General features: G+C 67.4%; 2 protein-coding genes across 2 annotated transcripts; one reads left to right on the forward strand and one right to left on the reverse strand.

Annotated features, from left to right (window-relative positions):
* Nucleotides 1–42: 42 nt before the first annotated feature.
* On the forward strand, nt 43–2629 carry TSR3 (TSR3 ribosome maturation factor). The gene is made up of 6 exons (XM_077142271.1): nt 43–234; nt 326–545; nt 933–1126; nt 1600–1776; nt 1896–1959; nt 2241–2629. The coding sequence occupies exons 1-6, from the start codon at nt 123–125 to the stop codon at nt 2422–2424; spliced, it is 951 nt and encodes a 316-aa protein (XP_076998386.1). The 5' UTR covers nt 43–122; the 3' UTR covers nt 2425–2629.
* BAIAP3 (BAI1 associated protein 3) lies at nt 1947–10300 on the reverse strand. The gene is made up of 30 exons (XM_077142272.1): nt 10197–10300; nt 9509–9568; nt 9341–9407; nt 9060–9261; nt 8862–8906; nt 8699–8776; nt 8519–8621; nt 8330–8437; nt 8148–8243; nt 7904–8007; nt 7613–7733; nt 7275–7399; nt 7105–7195; nt 6939–6995; nt 6760–6857; nt 6610–6661; nt 6381–6511; nt 6110–6233; nt 5895–6038; nt 5708–5788; nt 5422–5595; nt 5258–5326; nt 5106–5185; nt 4926–5034; nt 4517–4588; nt 4257–4337; nt 4063–4183; nt 3857–3980; nt 3575–3780; nt 1947–3498 (listed from the first exon to the last, which is right to left on the reverse strand). Exons 1-30 carry the CDS (start codon nt 10296–10298, stop codon nt 3395–3397), a joined length of 3129 nt encoding a protein of 1042 aa, XP_076998387.1. The 5' UTR covers nt 10299–10300; the 3' UTR covers nt 1947–3394.
* Between the last annotated feature and the right edge of the window lie 5287 nt (nt 10301–15587).

The following is a 15587-nucleotide window of genomic DNA, read 5'->3' on the forward strand; positions in this document are numbered from 1 at the left end:
AACCGGACGTGGCGTTTGGCGCCTGCGCAGAGCCCCCGTGGGGCCCGGCTGGCGGCGGAGCGGCGCGCGCCGGGGTCCTGGTGTCGCGGCTCCCCGGCTCCCTGGCTCCCCGGCTCCCAGCCATGGGCCGCAGGAGGGCGGCGCGCAGGCCCGGCACGGAAGGCGGCCGCGTTCCAGGCCCCCCGGGCCGCTCTCTGGACGCCTTCGCCGAGGAGGTCGGCGCTGCGCTGCGCGGTGAGTGGGGCGTGATGGGCAGCGCGGGCCGGAGTCGGGGGTCCGGGGAGGCTGCTCCTGAGGCCGCGTCCCCGTCTCTCTCCCGCTGCAGCGTCCGTGGAGTCCGAAGCTGCCGAGGATGAGGGCAGAGCGGGCCCGGTGGGGCTGCCCTGTGCGCTGGCCATGTGGGAGCTGGGCCACTGCGACCCCCGGCGCTGCACGGGCCGCAAGCTGGCCCGCCTGGGCCTGGTGCGCTGCCTGCGACTGGGCCACAGGTTCGGCGGCCTGGTGCTCAGCCCCGCGGCGGCCCAGTACGTGTCCCCCGCAGACAGGTAGGCGCGGGCGGCCGGGGAGGAGGCCTGGGGCGGGGGGTGCGCGCCCCTACGTCTCGGCCCCTCAGCTCTTCACAGCCGCCCAGTCTCTAGCGCAGTGATTCCTCTCCGGACTCACTTATGTGTCCTTGTTTACTGTCTCCTTCCCCCACGGCTGTCCCACGTGGGCAGAGCCCTTACTTGTCTAGTTTGTTCAAGGTACCTACCCGCACCCTAGGACATAGGAGGGTTTCCACAAACGTTTGTACAGTGAATTCATGGGCATGTGCTAGGCATGTGTCAGGAACCCCTGGCAGCTGACTTAAAAGCTTGATGTCCTTGTATGTCTGGTGAGCCCCTCCCTGGGGCGGTGACCCCAAGAACTTTCCCCTATGTTGATCCTGACAGACAGCTGGTGGCACAGTCGGGGGTCGCTGTCATTGACTGCTCCTGGGCCAGGTTGGACGAGACACCGTTTGGAAAGATGCGGGGGAACCACTTGCGGCTGCTGCCCTACTTGGTGGCTGCCAACCCTGTAAACTATGGCCGCCCCTGCAAGCTGTCATGTGTGGAGGCTTTTGCTGCTACCTTTTGCATCCTGGGTGAGTGTAGGGACCTTAGGTTTTCTGCCATGGGGCCCCAGGGAGAACGTGAAGGGGTGCACAGTGAGGTGGACAGACCAGGGTTTTAGTCTCTGCTCCCACCGGAAGGTCTCCTCCCCACAAGGTGGAGGCGGGGTGGGATGGGATGGCTGGCCAAACTAGTTTGGTTTTTGACTGCCATGGGTCCAAAATGGGAGGCTCAGTGAGATATTGAAACAGTCTTGGTGGGAGACATTTGTGTTTCTCAGAAAAGAAGAGGGACCCAGTGGGCTTCAGAGTGGGAACAGTGGCAAGCGAGAAGCTGGAAGTGGGCATGAGCTCTCTGGACTGTAACCTGGTATTGGGAGGGACCTCGTGGTCACCTGGAATGCCACCAGCACCAGCATTGGGGGTCATCTGGACACACTTGGGAGAGGGTTCGGAGACATCCTTGGGTCTCCCGTCTGTCTCATCTCCATCTCCTGTCCCCTCAGGCTTTTCAGACCTAGCTGTCATTTTGCTGCGGAAGTTTAAGTGGGGGAAGGGCTTCCTAGACCTGAACCGCCAGCTCCTGGACAAGTATGCAGCCTGCAGCAGCCCAGAGGAAGTGCTCCAGGCTGAGAGGGAGTTCCTGGCCAGTGCCAAGGAGAGACCCGAGGAGGAGGAAATTGGTGAGACCTGGCCTAGTGGGAACCCCAGGTCTCTGAGAGTCAGAGGAGCCCAGCAGGAGGCCATGTGCTTCTCTGTACTCACTTGGAGTTTCTTCCCTCTTTTTGCTCCGTTGGTTCAGATCCTTTTGATGTGGACTCGGGGCGGGAGTTTGCAAACCCCAACAGGCCGGTGGGCAGCACCCGGTAAGTCCATAGCATCCCAGTTCTGTGATATCAGGCCCAGGGCCCCTGGCCTGACCCCTCCCATGGCGTGGGGTGCTGTCCTAATCAACGCTGTGATGGTTTTCTGACCTTGGGAACGGAAAGCAGTAACCCCACTGGATAATTTCCACTTAGCACAATTTGGCCCTCATTTCACGGGCTTTTTCTTTTTTAAATGTGTGCTTTTATAGGTGAGTTCCTAGGGAGGGCTACTGTAGGCTGGTTAGGGAGGAGACCTTTAGGGAACCCCCTGTCTGTCCCAGGCTGTCCACGGACAGTGATGACAGTGACGAGGACATGTCTGAGGAACAGGAGCTCACCACTGTGGACGGAAGAGGTGGCAGCGGCAGCAGCAGTGCCAGAGAAGACGTGAGGAGCGGGAAGGGGGCGGAGGCCAGTGCACTGGCAGAGGTCTGGAAGGGGGTCAAGAGACGGCAGAGAGACTGAGGAGCGCAGACGTGTATATTGTTTAAAGCTGAGGGTGGAGGACAGCTGGATTGGGCGGTGGACGTGTGGGACACAGGCAGGCCTAGCGGTCTTGGCTCCTGCAGCTGCAAGCAGGACTGAACTGGCTGTCTCCCAGCACGTTTGGCACAGTCTCGCACTGGGTCCTATCCCGGAGCCCTCTCAATGAAGCTGGGGGTCAACAGAGGCCCTGGCGTGAGCGTCTGTTTCTGTGCATTTGGTACTGGAGCTGTGTGGGCATGTGTGCCAGAGTATGGAGACAGGGTCACCCCTGAAAGAAGTGGAGCAGCTGACCCATGGGCAGGGAGACCCCCACACTGACCCACTAGCCTCCTGAGACATTCCAGCCTCACAGAGAGACCTCCTCAGGGGCGCTCTGCTGGGCCCAGGTGGGGTGTGGAGACTGGTGAATTCTTGGCAAGCCTCCCCTCCTGAGTTGCCTGGGTGGAAGGTTCTGGAACTAAGCCAACATCCCCTATGTAGTGAGGACCCAGGAATGTTCACTTCTCCACCCACCTGGAGGCCCTAGGAGCTGCTTCCTGTCAAAGCTGGGGTTGTCCAAACCCTGGCCTCAAGCCTCCCTGCCTGCCTAGTGAGGGCTTGCCCTCCCCAGGGGAAGAGCTTCCTCTAGGATGGGTCCTCTGCTGCCCAGCTCTACCCACCTGGGCTGGTACCACCCCCACCCCTCTGCGCAACTAAAATGGCTCCAGATGTGCCCTGTGGCAGGGAGGGGAGCCCACCTGACAACCTGGATCGGCCTGCACTGGGGCAGCCGTTCTCCAGGCACCGCCCAGTGTGCCATCCAGAGGTGGGTGGGGTGGAAGCTTGAGGGCCCAGGGGGTTCACAGAGGACACCACACCAACACAGGGGCAGGCTGAAGCCGCGGTTCACCACTGCACACAGGCCACACTGGCATGGGATGGACAGCGAGGGTGGCAGGGGTGCTGGGGCTCAGTTGTCGGCCTCCATGCACTTCTCCAGCTCCTTGAGCTTCTTGACGAACTCCTGTGCTTCCCTGCTGGTGCGGCCCTCCAGCATCCTCAGCGCCGACCTCACTGCCGGGAGGGGCAGTGTCGGGTGGGTCCCGGGCCCCCACCCCCATCCCGTCCCCTGGCGGCGATGCGCACTCACCCTGGGCCCGGGGTCGGCGCAGGGGCAGGGTGATGGGCTCCCCAGGCCGCGTGGCCCCTCCCGCTGGGGCGCGGGCCACACCGCTGACACTGGCCAGGCCGAGGGCTGCCTCGCCTGCGAAGTCGTTGGCTGACAGCCAGTCATGGTCCATGACAGTGAAGAGTGCGCAGGCGGCGCGGCGGCGGCAGGCCTCGGCTGGCACGGAGCTGCAGGACACGCGAGTCAGTGGGCGGCCTGCTGGCGGGGCGGGCCGGGCCGGGCAGGGCGGAGCGCGATACTCACAAGTGGAAGAGCTCGTCAAACACGGGCTGCAGCGTGCGCGCCTTGACCTGCGTCCTCTGGCTGCGGACCAGCGGGAAGAGGTGCGGCGGACCCAGCTCCACAATCACGAAGGGGTCGCTCAGGCCTGGGCATGGGGGGCACCGCCATGAGCAGCGCCCACGCGGCGGCCCACACACGCCCCGCGCACCCCTTCCTCCCGCCCTCACCGTTGGCGTCGAGTGGGAGCAGGTCGGCGGCGCGCAGCACCTCCACCGCCAGCCGCTGCTCGGCAGCCTCGTAGTAACAGCGCACGCTCAGGCGACCGAAGCGGTGCTGCTCCAGGGCGCGCTGTGGGGACAGGGCAGGGCTCAGGGGAGGGCTTGCCCAGGGCGGGGCGTCCAGTCCCACCTGATCACTCTACCTGCTTCAGCTTGTCCAGGTAGAACTGCTCGATGCACTCGCGAGTGGAGCATCTGTGCAGACGCAGCTCCTCCTCCAGCCTCTGCGGGGGAGGAGGGGATCAGGACAGAGGCCCGCAGGTGCACCTAGATGACTGCTGGGGGCTGCCTCGCGAGGCCAGCACGGTCCCGTCCCATCTCATGCACGCAGGAAGGGGCTGTCCAGCGCCGGCAGCCAGTGCAGGGGCCCTGAGTCTGAGGTGTGTGTGCAGCCAGGCCTCACCTTGTAGCTTCCGTCCCTCAGGCTCTCCAGGGGCAAGCCCTGGCCCTCAGCGTGGAAAAAGTTCACCAGGGCCTGAGGGGCAGGGAGGGCAGGAGAGAGGTCAGAGGGCACACAATATGCTGAGCCTGGGGTACATGCACAGCTGTAGGCTCCTCTTCAAGGGAGCCTTGAACAGGGCCCTGGACACAGCTGAACCTCCCAGGAAGCTTGGGCAGATACAGGCACCTGGGGTTAAACACCTGGGTGACAGGGGGCCCACGTGCTGCTGCAGGAGGGGCCTGTGGGGGAAGAAGTGGTGCCTCAGGGGTCCTGCTACCCAGGTAGGAAAGGGCATCCTGGTAGGGGCTGGTATGGACCGCAGGAAGAACCCAGGCTGCCTGGTGGCTGGGTGTCCCTTGGTGAGGCTCACCTCCAGTGTAAAGTGGAAGCGGCCATAGAAGGCGGCCGAGACATCGTGGTGTGCGCCCAGCGCCTGCAGAATGGCCTGCAGCAGCAGCTCCCAGAGGGCCTCCAGCATCCTGCAGGGCATCAGGCATCTGGGACCACCCGGGGCCGTCCCCACCCCCTGCCCCATCAGCCCAGCGCCGACCTGCTTAGATTCTCCTTGGCCAGCGCAGCACTCAGCAGGGCCAGCTTCTCGTCCAGGTGCTTCAGGAGCGGGGCCACGGCCTACGGGCAGGGCGCCTCAGGGCGGGCCGGAGCCGGGACCCCCCACCCCCGCCCCCTGGGGCAGGCACTCACCTCATCATTGTGAATGGAGTCCGGTGACAGGCTGATGTGCTGCACGTACTTCCTGACGTCGCCCACCATCTAAGGGAGCAGCGCTTGGCGCGCGACCTGGCCGGGGGCAGCCTCCACGCCCCCACCCCCGCCACAGCCCAGCCCCCGGCCCCCCTGCCACCCACCTTGGAGGTCAGGTGTGCGGTCACAGTGCGGGCCTCCCGCTGCAGGTCCTCCTCCAGGGCCTGCGAGCAGCTGAGCAGGGCGCGCGGGAGGGCCCCCTCCGGCTCCCCCAGGCCCCGCAGTGCCTGCCCGGCCGCCTTGCGCACAAGCTCCACGTCGTTGAGAACCACGCAGAGCTGGGGGTGTGGCCGGAGAGGCGATGGGTCTGTGGGGCCTGTGGAACCCCTGATGGCCACCCGCCTGCCTGCCGAGTCCATGGGTCCCCGTCTTGGCCACCCGCCCACTCACCGCCTCGCTCGTGGCCCCAGGCCGCGCGTCCACCTTCCCCCGCAGCAGCTCCGAGTACAGAAGGGCGACCTCACACATGTCCTGGGGTGGGAGGTGGGGAGGTGTGAGCTGGGGGCCACCCCTGGACCCCCCCCGCCTCTCCTGGCCTCTGCCCTCCAGCTGGCCTGTGCCCCTCAAGTGGACACACCTGGCTGAGCTGGGTGCACAGCCCTTGGGCCTGGGGCGGGTCTGGCCATGCCAGGAGGACCCAGAGCTCCTGGATGTGGCTGAAGCAGAGGGCTGCAGTGGCCGCGGAACTGCTGTGCTTGGAGGCGGCATCTACAGGTTCCAGCTGCAAGCAGAGGAGACCCGGGGGTCGGGGACAGGCCCCAGCTTTCAGGGGCAGGAGTGGTGTTCACTCACCGTGTCCACGTCCACGGCCCCCTGAAGCCGCCACTTGGCCTGGTCCCGCAGCTCCTGCAGCCAGAGCTTCACGGCGGGCAGGAATGGGGCATGGATGCTGGCCAGGGCCAGAGCATGGCCATCTCTGCGGGGGGAGGCTGGTCAGAGCTCACCACGTCCGCCAGCGCCCCGGTTCCCAGCCTAAGGGGCTGCCTGGGAGATCCTTGTCCCCGGGGCCTTGGGTGCCAGGGCAGAGCCTGCCTAGAGGGGCGGGGGCAGGGAGGGCACCCACCGGCCTGGACTGCTGCTCCAGAGGCGCTGGATATCGGCCAGGGTCAGGTAGAGCTCCAGGAGCCCCGTGGCCGCCTCGGGGCCCAGGCTGGGGCCCAGCTCCTCCATCAGCACCCTCGCCTCCTCGGCCACCTGCCGGGAGACCAGCGACCAGGGAAGCTGGCCCTCCCGCCCGGGATGCCCTTCCCGCCGGCCTGCGCCTCCGCGCCCGCACGCCGGGGTTTCCTCACCAGGCCCTCCAGCTGCAGGAAGGTGAGCGCGAACAAGTCCACCTGGAGGATGCTGCAAAGGCCCAGCCTCAGCCACGCGCCCCCGGGGCCGCCGCAGAGAGCCCGGGGAGCCCTGGGGCGGGGCGGGGGCGGACGAGTGCCGGCGCCCACCTGCGGAACAGGCTGCTGTAGACGCCGCGGCAGGTCTGCAGGTCCTCGTAGACGGCGTCGGCCAACTCCACGAGCCCCGAGAGGCGCTGCAGCCCCGGCTGCGAGGGGATGCTCGCTCTGACGTCACGCGCCCCGGCCCGGCCCCGCCCACCACGGCATCGCCCCGCCCCGAGCCGCACCTGCCCGCGGGGACTCTTGGCGTCCAGGAGCCCGTCGTACCAGTGGAGGTTGCCGCTCTGCAACGGGAGCCACGGAGGCGAGCTGGGCGGGGTGTGAGTGGGCGGGGGGGATGTGGGTGGGCGAGGGGCCAGGCAGGGGCGGGGAGCGGGCGGCCGTCGCACACACCTTCAGGGCCGCCGCCACGTCTGCGTGGAGCCCGGTCCCGAAGGCGCAGGTCTCGGATCGAGGCCGGAACTGCTGCAGCTTGCAGAGACACCTGGGGCGAGGGCCGCCCGCTGGAGGAGTCCGCGCCCAGCGGCCCTCCGCCCCCCGCCCGCCCGCGGCCGGCCACGCACCTCAGCAGCAGCTCCAGGCGCTGGACGGCGGTGCTGTTGGTAGCCGGGAAGTAGTCGCGGAGCTGGCGCAGCAGCCGCAGCCCGAACTCGGAGAAAGCGGAGAAGCTGTCGGCCAGGCTCTCCTCCTGGGGCGGGGGTGGGGGTGCGGGTGGCAGAGCTCAGGACCCCCATCCGGTGGCCACAGCCCCCACATTCCACCTCCGCCCTGCGCCCCACACCCCCAGCACAGCCGGGCCCTAGGGCTTCTGCACGGCCGCTGCCCCCGCCCTGGGAGGGCCCTTGGGTGCTCTGCAGCTCGCTGTCCATCTGTCGTGTCCCCCCACCGCGGCGCTGCCCACCTGCTCCCGGGGCAGCGAGGCCGCATCCTCCCAGTGGGCCTCCAGGTCCCCCAGCAGCCCGAGCAGGTAGCTGTAGTCCAGGCTGCAGGTCTGGTGGTGGCGGCTGCCAACCTGCCAGTGCCTGCCGGTGGCGAGAGTCAGCAGCGGGTTCCCAGGGTCAGCGGTGGGGGGTCCGGGTTCAGCGCCGGGGTTTGGAGGGAGTCCGGGGTCAGCGGGGTGGGGGTGGGTGGGCCTGGGGTCAGCGGCGCAACCCGCCTGGGCCTGTCCCACCCTCACCCAGCACCCACTCACAGCAGCGCCAGCTGCAGCGGTGACAGGTCGCCCTGGGCGCCATGCAGACACAGGAGGGTGGCGGCCAGCCCGCTGAGCTCCCCGTGCCAGCTGCTTGCGTCGGGCTGCGAAGGGGCCGGGCGTGGGCGGAGTGGCATGTGTGTGTGTGTGTGTGTGTGTGTGTGTGTGTGTGTGTGTGTGTCCCATGCTGCCCACCCCCAACCCGGGCGCCCATTCTTCCTCCACAGTCCCCTGAAGCCGCTACCTGGTGGGTGCGATGCTCGAACTGCAGCAGGCGGCCGAGGAGCAGCAGATAGGAGGCGAAGCCCGAGCGGCCGCACCGGCCCATGCTCGTGGCCCTCTGGAAGGCAGGCGCCGGGATCAGGGCTCTGTGGGTGCCCGCGGCAGGGCCGGGGTGGGCGCGGGGCGCGCTGGCGGCAGCCTCACCTGCGTGGTGACGAGCTTGAGGGCCAGCTGGCAGTCGCCTTGCACGCACGAGGCACTGGAGCGCGGTTCCAGCCTGAACCAACGGTCCACGCCGGCCACGGGCACGTCCTGCGGGCCAGGTAGGGGTCAGGCTCAGGGCACGTCGCCCCAGGAAGGCGTGGGAGCGCAGCCCCCCGCCGGCCCACTCACGCGGACGGGGAGGTTGAGGCAGCCCAGGAAGTCATCCGTGTGGTCCTCGCTAGGCCCCGCGGCCCCGTTCGCCCGGGCGGACTTGACGATCTGCTTGAAGTACCTGCGGCGCGTGGGCCGCATCACTGTCCAGGTCCCACGCGCGGGGACTGCGCCGCCTCCCGGGGCCACGCGCCCTACCTGCCAACGCCCTTCAGGCCGATGACCTCGTTCAGCTTCCTGCACGCTTCCACCAGGGACACGTCGTCGTCATGGTCCCTGGGCAGGGCGGGGGTCCTGGCTGGCCTGAGCCCCCCACTCCCAGGGCAGCGCCCCACTCCCCCACCCCATGGCGCGGCCCTACCAGATGTCCAGGTGCAGCTGGTCCGTGCCGACGTCCTCGATCTCACTGCCGGGGGGACAGGGCCGTGAGGGGCTCATGGCCGGGGGTGGGCTCAGGGCAGCCCTTCCCAGAGCCTCGGCTTCCTCCTCGGGCCAGAAACCTGACACCCTGAGCCCGTGGGCACCCCCGCCCGACTGCCCTGCTGCCCGGGACCCTTACAAGAGGAAGTGCTCCTCCCAGACAGGGTTCAGGGTGCTGCGCTTCACCTCGGTGACCCGAATGCACTTTGCGGGCAGTGGGGCCCGGCCGCCGCGCCTGCTGCCCTTCCGGAAGCCGAAGCGCTGCTGCTTCTGCTCGGCCGGCTCCCGCGGGGTGCTCGCGGCCGGCAGGATGCCCAACATACAGTACGGGTCGCTGAAGCCTGGGACACACCGGTCACCTCAGCCGCCGGCCACAGCCCCCCACCCCTGGCCCAGCGCCCCGGCAGCAGCCCCGCTCACCATTGGGGTCCTTGGCCAGCAGGTTCTTGGCGCGCATGACAGATACTTTGAGGGCGTATGTGGGGGCCTGTGGGGCGGGGCGCTCAGTGGAAGTGGTCAGCCCACCCGGCATCCCCAGTGCCCCCAGGGACCCCTGGGGACACTGGCCAGAGCAGTGGCAGGTCTCACCTGGGCCTTCCTCACACGCTCGACAGCCTCAGCATGCTCCTTGGGGCTGGTGCCAAACACCTGGCAGGATGGGCAGGTGTGAGGGCCCAGGTAACCACGAGGTAGGGATGAAAACAACAGCAGGAGGATCTGTGCTGTGGGTGTGCAAATGTACCTAGAGCCATGAGCCAAGAAGGCAAATGTGCAAATGCACCTACAGCCACAGGCCAAGGGCATGTGTGTGCAAATGCACCCAGAGCTGTGGACCAAGGGAACAGGTGTGCAAATGTACCCACAGCCATGGGCCAGGGGCCAGGTGTGCAAATGCACCCACAGCCATGGGCCAGGGGCCAGGTGTGCAAATGCACCCAGAGCCATGGGCCGTGGAAAGGTGAGGGGTGGCCCCGTGGGCACGTGTGGAGTCGGGAGCCGCTGGTTGGGGAGTAGGGTTGCACTGACCAGCGGGAGCTCACAGCATCCCAGGTGAGGAAAGTGCACCTGCCTGAATCTAAATCTGATCTACCTTGTGTCTGCGTCTGTCCATTTGTCTGTCTGCCCTTTCTAGCCTGCTGTGTGGGTGTTGTGTCCGTCCACCCGTGTCTATTCTGTCTGTGTACAGGGCACCCGTGCTTCCACGTCTGTGGGGGGGACACGGGCGAGTGTTGGGGGCGATGGCGATGCCAGCAGTGGTGGGCGGGGTGGGGCTCACCTGGCAGAGGTATGCCAGCAGGGCCTCCTCGTCGTCCACCTGCTCGGGGCCCATCATCCCTGCGCGGTGGATGACCGTGTACAAGGCCTCCTCGTAAAGCATCTCCACCTGGGGGAGGCACGCTTTGAGCCTGGGGGCCACCCCCTCTCCTGCAGCCCCTGCTCTGAGTAGCCAGGGCCCAGGCTCCAGTGTCCGTGCTCGGGCGCATCCAGTCCTAGCGCTCTGCAGGTCTCCCCACTGGCCCAGCCCACTTGCTGCCCCAGGGCCTTTGCCCCTACCTGGCCGCCTGGGTGCCCCTCCCCACTCTCGCCTCCACAGGGCGGCCCGCCTCTACTAAGCCCCGCCCCCGGGCCCGCACGCGGTAGGCCTGCTGAACAGGCCCGGGACTGGAGCGGCTACCTCCTCCTGGGTCAGCGTCCTCAGGCCGCGGGCGGGATCCACGGGCTCGGCGGGGGCGGGCGAGTCGCTGCGCAGGAGGACCTGCAAGAGGGCGCTGGAGGGGCCACCCCCGGGAGGGGGGGTGCGACTCCCGGGGCGGTGGTCTCCCAGGGGAGGGGTGCGTCCCGGGAGTGGGGAGGGCGACTCCCAGGGGCGGGGGTCTCCCGGGGTGGGGAGGTCCCCCCTGAGCCCTGAGGCCTGAGGGTGCCGGACAGGTGGGCCCCCGCGGGCTGGGTGGGGCCGGGCACCGCTCTCACCTCGGGGCCGGGCAGGCGCTGCCGGCCTTCGCCCTTCTTCAGGATGAGGCGCATCTTGGCGAAGAACTCCACGCCGTCCCCGGGTTTCCTGGGAGACAGGCCAGGCCCAGGTTCCAGCGGGCACCCGCCGCGGCCCCCGACCCCCGCCGCCACCCCGCGATCCGGCCGCGCGGGGCAGGGAAGGCCCGGGGCACTCACCAGGCTCCCGCGGGGGGGCCCTGCGCGGCGGCGCCCGAGCTCCCCGCCTCGTCGTCGGCCCGGCGGCGGAAGGGCGGGCGCACCTGCACCTGCACCTGCTTGAGCACGCTGCTCCTCAGGTCCAGCAGGCTCGACATGGCCCCGGCTGCGGGCAGAGCGGGCGCTCGCTGCTCAGGCCGCACCGACCCGTCTCCCCGCCGCCGCTCATTCATCCCTTCACTCACTCCTCCACCTCATTCATTCATTCACGCACTCCACCATCATGCATTCACTCGCTCCTCCACCACTCATTCATTCATTCACTCACTCCTCCATCAAGCATTCATTCACTCACTCCACCACTCATTCATCCACTCACTCCTCCACCACTCATTCATTCATTCCTCCACCACTCATTCATTCATTCACTCACTCTCCACGATGCATTCATTCACTCCTCCACCATTCATTCATTCACTCACTCCTCCACCACCATGCATTCATTCACTCTTCCTCCGCTCATTCATTCACTCACTCATCCATCACCATGCATTCATTCACTCTTCTTCCACTCATTCATTCACTCACTCGTCCATCACCATGCATTCATTCACTCCTCCACCACTCATTCATTCATTCACTCTTCCTCCACTCATTCATTCACTCACTCCATCACCATGCATTCATTCACTCCTCCACCACTCATTCATTCACTCCACCACTCATTCATTCACTCACTCCTCATACTCATTCACTCACTTATCCACCACTCATGCATTCTCTCACCCCTCTATCCACTCATTCATACACTCATTCTCTCACTCCTTCATCACTCACTCATCCATCCACTCACTCATCCTCTCACTTCTCCATCCACTCATTCCCTCACTCACTCCTCATCCATTCACTCACTCATCCATCACTCATTCATTCATTCTCTCAGTCACTCATTCACAGGTTCTTTGGCGTTCCCATGCCCTCCCAACATCGCACATCCCATCCCGCACTGAGCAATTAGATGTGAACCCTCCTGCCCAACTCCAAGAGGCAGATCACAGAAATTGTCATGGAGGTGATTGTTGGATGTGCCAGAGTCCTTGGCGCCAGGCTCCTGACAGTCCCCTGAGCAGCAGGAGGGGTGGGAGCTGCCAGTGGTGGCTGGGGGTCCACCCGCACCCCTGAGCTGTGCTGGGCACCCAGGGAGGCCACATGGACCTCAGGCCAGGCCCCCTCCCCACACTGGGTGGTAAGTCCCACTTCACCTTTCCCCCACCATCAAGCAGAGCCTGCCTCCCAGTTATGCCCCCATGGGAAAGTGCCCGGGGTGGCCAGCACCCCAGCTTGCATATCCCTCGGCTGGTGCTGTCATGACAACGGGGCAACAGGAGCAGCTGGGGAAGGTCCAGCTCCAGCCCCCGTCCTGATCTGCTAGGTCAGAACCTGGCTCAGGGGCTCAGCCGAGCAACTCTGCAGCCCTGGGGAGGTGGGTGTGGGGGGTAACGGCACAGCGCCAGTGACCAGCAGTCGGCCCCTCTGAGTAATGGGGTCCCTTCCCTTCCAAGAAGGCGGGCCCTGGCATTCTGCCCTCCCCTGCTTTCTCCAAGTCTCCCCTTCTCGGTCTGTGTCAGGGAGGCTTGGCTTGTTCTGAACCCACAAATCTCCCTTGGGGGAGGGGGTTCATTTTCCTCTGCAGACCCCAGGAGGTAACAGGTGAGATGCTGCGGCCTCCCCAGCTGCCCTGCCTGGACACCCCGCTTTCCTCTCGGGTCATGCTACGACCCCTGGCCCTGTGCTTCCTCCAGACACCCCCAGGCTGGGCCTCTGCTCCCCCATCGACAAAGGGTAAGGTGAAGGACCCCAGCCCCAGGCCCCTACTGCCACTGGGACTCACTGCCATCGGTGGATGGGACACGCTGTGCTCCCCCCTCCCTGGAGCCACAGGTGGTCCCCACAGAGGGTGTACCCAGGGTCCCCGACCCCCTTACTTGCACACGACCTCGCCCACCAACCGAAGAGCCTCAGAGCCAGGACCACAGGGAGCTGCTGCCACCCCCCTTGTCCAAGCAGGGAACAGAGGCTAGCGGAGTGGACCGGCCCAGGGCCACGGGGGCCAACAGTGGGGGGAGCACAGGTTCCGACTGCCCCAGGGCCGGCCGCCCTCCTGGGGCCCCACCCACGCCTGACGGGCCTCTGCCCACCCTGCCCACCCCATTGGGGGTGGGGCCAGCACCCCGCCTGCTCCCCGCCGGACCCATCTTTCTCTCGGTGCTCCCGGGATCCTGCCACCCCTTGCTAGCCACTGAGCCTCTTCCCGATGCCCCACCCTGGTCCTCGCAAGCCCAGCGGGTCTGACCTGGCTGGAACCAGGAGTGGACAGGACGTGGGTGCGGGGTGAGCGGCTTTGCTCTAGGAGCAGCACATCTGGGGCCCCCACTCCTTCAGATCCATCAAGGACTCCCACGAGAGACAACCCCCAAGGATGGGGGTCCGCAGGCCAGGCACAGAGCTTCTGAAGACTGCCGCCCTCACAGGCCTCCGCGCAGCCCCAGCGGGCAAGTGTCACAGGCCCCCCTTCCCTCTCAGGCTCTGCGCAAACGCGGCCCCCCTCAACCAGACCCCCAAAGCCAGTGGATCAGCCGCTGCTTGAGCCGTTGCCAGGGCAACTGCCAGCCGCCTCTGCATGTGACAGGGGCTATGGGGGCTCAGGTCCCAGAGACAGACGTGACGCAGAAGCCGAGTGGCCTGAGCCACAGGTGACGCGGGGTGGGGGGGCGGGGGTCCGGCGAGAACAAAGGGTTTAGAGGCAGAAAGGAGGTGCGGGCCCCCTCCCTGCATTTCTACCCACCGCCTCACCCCAGGGGAGGCCGAAACTGAGGCCCGCAACGCCCGGCTCCCGAGGCGCCCTGGTCCTGGGTGTCCGGCTTGCCCCTCCCCTCAGCCCACGGCCAGGCTGGAGCCCCGCTGCCGGCACCCCGGACTGCCTGGACAGCTGATCACCCGCTGCACCCCACGCCTGGACCCTGCAGGCCATGGACGCCCGGGTGTGTGATTGTCTCCCATGGCCCGGCTCCTCAGCCCCCACTGATTGTCCCTGTGTGTGCGGTGGGGGCAGTGTGGCCGCACGTCCTGCCCCGAGCTGGCTCTCCACACGCCCCCCTTGGTCTTCTCTCCCCTTCTTTTTTTTCTCGCCTTCTCTGCCCGGCCCCACTGGCCCCTCCTTGGAGCCCTCCCACCGGCTGCCTGGACTTCCAGTTCTCACCTCCACCCCCGCCCCCACCCCCACCCCCGCCCCCGGCCGCGGATGGGGCTCCCTTGCACTGAGTGGGTGCCAGTGGCCAGGTGCAAGTAACGGGCCGCTGAGGAGGCTGCTCCCTGGCGCCCACACCCCAGGCTGGGGTGGGTGTGTTTGGGGGGTCTGCACTTTAACAAGCCCTGCGGGTGGACCCAGAGCTCACTGAGGCCCGAGGCCAGCTGAAAAGGGCCAGCTGGATGCTTCTAGAATGAATGCACCAACCACAAATGTCCTGGTCCTGGGTTCTTCTGAGTCCCCGCCCCGGCTCCACCTCTCACCGGCCCTCACTCACCTGTCTCGCCCCCATGGCCCGTTCCCTGCTGCTCCTCGGCTCCCCAGCCCCTCCTCCCGGCACCCCAACCCCTTCTCCATGGTCCCGAGGAGGTGGAGATCCGTCCCCTGTCCAGTTTGAGCGCAGTCTCGGTCCATCACCGGAGGAGGGGGGGCAGGGCTGGCTGGGGCAGGCGACATGCCTGCGTGTGCTGTTACCCACCCCAAGCCCCTCCCCAGACCCCCGAGCCCCGGCCCTGGCGCGCGCAGGTGCCCACAGGTGCGGGATTTCAATCCCCGGCGGCGGGGACGGGGCGCGCGCTGGAGGGACTGCAGCGAGACTTAAGGAGGGACTTCCCGGGAGGCGGGCGGGGGCGTCCCGCGCTGACGGGGTCGGTGGGCGCCGGCGTCCTGCGCGCCCCGCGGCAGGGAGGTCGGGGCCCCGGGGAGGGCGCGCGGAAAGGAGAGGGCCCGAGGCCCCGCCCCCGAGCAGCGCCCAGCCTCAGTCTCCCCAGGTCCGAGGGCGCTCCTTGACCACCTTCGCGTCGTCCGCTGCCTCGGGGACCCGGCCCGGCCCCTGGGGGTCGGCGGCGAGCGCGGCGCAGGTGGGGGCGGCGCCCGGCGGGCGGGGGTCGCGGGGCCGAGCTCCTACGGCGGCCGGACAGCGCGGGCGGGGGCCGGCGGCACTCACCGGGGGCCGGGCCGCGCCCGCCTCTCGGGGCGCGGGGGGCGCGGGGAATGCGGGGGGCGCGGGGCTCCGGCTGCGGGGACGCCGAGGCCCAGGCGCCCGCTCCCGCCGACGACTGAGGACAGCCGGCCCGACGCGCTGCGGCCGCGGGCGGGAGGGGCGGGGCCGGGCGCTCGCTCCGCCCCGTCGCGGGGGGGTGTCGGGCCGGGGGCCTCCCCCCGCGGCCTGCGGTCACCCCACAGGTAGTCGCCAGGACCCCCGCCGGCCAC

The sequence above is a fragment of the Tamandua tetradactyla genome, chromosome 23 (assembly GCF_023851605.1).
Source record: "Tamandua tetradactyla isolate mTamTet1 chromosome 23, mTamTet1.pri, whole genome shotgun sequence".
Taxonomy (NCBI): Eukaryota; Metazoa; Chordata; class Mammalia; order Pilosa; family Myrmecophagidae; genus Tamandua; species Tamandua tetradactyla.